A 2,401-nucleotide genomic window follows, 5' to 3' on the forward strand; every position below is an offset into this window, starting at 1 on the left:
ACCGATTGCGCCTCCTCATTCGAAGCCCGGAAAAAGAGCAGACTATCGTCTGCGAAAAACAGATGGGACACCGGAGGGGCCCCTCGTGCAATACGTACGCCGTGAATATTGCCACTCCCCTCTGCCTGTTGAAGAAGGATGGACAAACCTTCTGCACAAATTATGAAGAGATACGGAGATAGCGGGTCCCCCTGACGAATACCCCGGGTAGGACATACTACCCCTATTCCTTCTCCGTTTACCTGTATGGAATACCTGACCGTAGAAACACACAGCATCAAAAGATTAATCCAGTTCTGATCAAAGCCAAAAGCAGTCAGCATTCCTTCCAGATATGGCCACTCCATTCTATCGTAGGCTTTGGCCATATCAAGCTTAAGGGCCGCCCAACCCTTAACACCGGTCGTTTTTCTGCGAAGAAAATGACCAACTTCCCCGGCCACAATAATATTGTCCGTAAGTAACCTATCGGGGACAAACGTGCTTTGTGAAAGCGATACCACCGAATCTAGGACCCCTTTGAGTCTATTAGCCAGAACTTTCGCTATAACCTTGTAGGCCACATTGCAGAGTGCAATTGGACGAAGGTTCGTAACCCTCTCCGGGCTTAATTTCTTCGGAATCAAAACGATATTAGAATCGTTAAGTCCCAGCGGAAAGGATCCCGTATTAATGCACTGTAGGACGAACATTGACAGATCATGACCCACTATAGACCAGAAATGTTGAAAAAAGGAGGGCGTCATTCCGTCAGGTCCCGGCGCTTTGTCCGGGGCTATAGCAAAAAGAGCTACCTTAACGTCAGCCACTATGAATGGTTGCCGCAATAACGTATTCATGTCAATCGGATACTCTACGATTAACCCAGTCAAACATACTAGCTGAGGGGTAATCGAACTGAAAAATATAATTGTAATACCTCATTATTTCGGTCCTCATGCGCTCTCAATCCTGCCAAGATCCGTGTTGGTCTTTCAATCGTTCCAGGGTGTTACGTCGCTTCCTGGATGAGGCCATTTTGTGGAAGTATTTGGTGTTGGAGTCACCATGCTTAAGCCACATTTTCTTAGAACGCTGTCGCCAGAAAATTTCTTCTTGACATAATAAAGATTTTAGCTCCTCTTCGGCTTCCAAGTACTGTCGCACAGTATCCTGACCTCTATCATCGCGGAAACGGTCTAAAGTTCTGCGTAAACTCGAAATACGCCGTCCGAATCTTCGCTTATACTCACCTCCCCACCGCCCCAATTGCTGCGCACATATAGCTATACGCTCCTGGAAATCAAGACCCACAGTTTGTCGCCAAGCCGTGTCAACCACTCTGCCACATCCTTCCTCCAGTACCCAAGCCGACTCGAAACGGAAAGTTTTAGCGTTATGTTGCAGCGGCCTCGGCTCCAATTGTAACATAAGAGCATTATGGTCCGATTCCAGTGTGATAATATTATGAACCTCAGCTCCCTCATAAAGGTCCAGCCACTCCATAGTAGCCACTACGCGGTCGAGCCTCTCTTCGACCCACCTGTCTGTGCCGCGACCGCGTTCCCAAGTAAACCGGGATCCCAGCATACCCAAGTCTACTAGGGAGCAGTCATGCAAGGCTTCGGTAAAGCCATCGATCAGTCGTTCCGGTTGCCCCCTCACACCGCGCTTTTCTGCTTGACACGTGATGTCGTTGAAGTCCCCAAGAATCACCCACGGGAGATTTGACCGATCTCGCAACTGTCTCAGTAAGTCCCAGGTTTCCAGACGTTGAGCTTGGTCCGGATTCCCGTAAAATCCAGTTAGACGCCACATAGGAATCCCTGGCAGAATAATCTCAAAGTCAACATGATTTGCAGAGTAGCTTAACAGATTCGCCGTCCCGGGAATTCGCCATAGCAACGCCAAGCCTCCGCTCCTACCATCACTATCTACACTCAACTTCCCTTCAAAACCCCAACTCACCCTCAATTTCTCAATCTGAGTCGCATTCGTCTTCGTTTCCATCAAGAAAACGAAGTTGGGTTGCAAACGGGACACCATGCCCGTTAACTCTCGAACTGTCCGGGTGCCCCCCAAACCCCGGCAGTTCCAACTCAAAGTGCTCATTGATCCGGGCAGGACTGAGGCCCCAGTCCAGCCGATAAACTAGCTTTCACTTGTTCCTCCATAATCACATCCTTCCCCCCATTGCTGCCAACCTCCTCTTCATTCTCCCTCCGCCTTTTCAGTTCACCTTGCAGCCCGCCACCCTCTTCCACCTCTGCTAGAATCAAGGACCGGGAAATCGTCCCAGACTTGGCCACCATAGCCGCGGATCTCGATGGCAGCAACCATCGCACTCCTACCGGCCTAACTTGTCTCCTCGGTCCTGCTTTCATCCAAGCCCCGTATGGGAAAGCATCCGGTTCCACACCCT

The 2,401-nt window shown here is 49.9% G+C and overlaps 1 protein-coding gene across 1 annotated transcript; it reads right to left on the minus strand.

The window, feature by feature from the left end:
- Nucleotides 1-945: 945 nt before the first annotated feature.
- On the minus strand, nucleotides 946-2,025 carry LOC109157755. The gene has a single exon (XM_019305594.1). The coding sequence runs from the start codon at nucleotides 2,023-2,025 to the stop codon at nucleotides 946-948; it is 1,080 nt and encodes a 359-aa protein (XP_019161139.1).
- Nucleotides 2,026-2,401: the final 376 nt, after the last annotated feature.

Source organism: Ipomoea nil, unplaced genomic scaffold (genome assembly GCF_001879475.1).
Source record: "Ipomoea nil cultivar Tokyo-kokei standard unplaced genomic scaffold, Asagao_1.1 scaffold2792, whole genome shotgun sequence".
NCBI classification, from domain to species: domain Eukaryota; kingdom Viridiplantae; phylum Streptophyta; class Magnoliopsida; order Solanales; family Convolvulaceae; genus Ipomoea; species Ipomoea nil.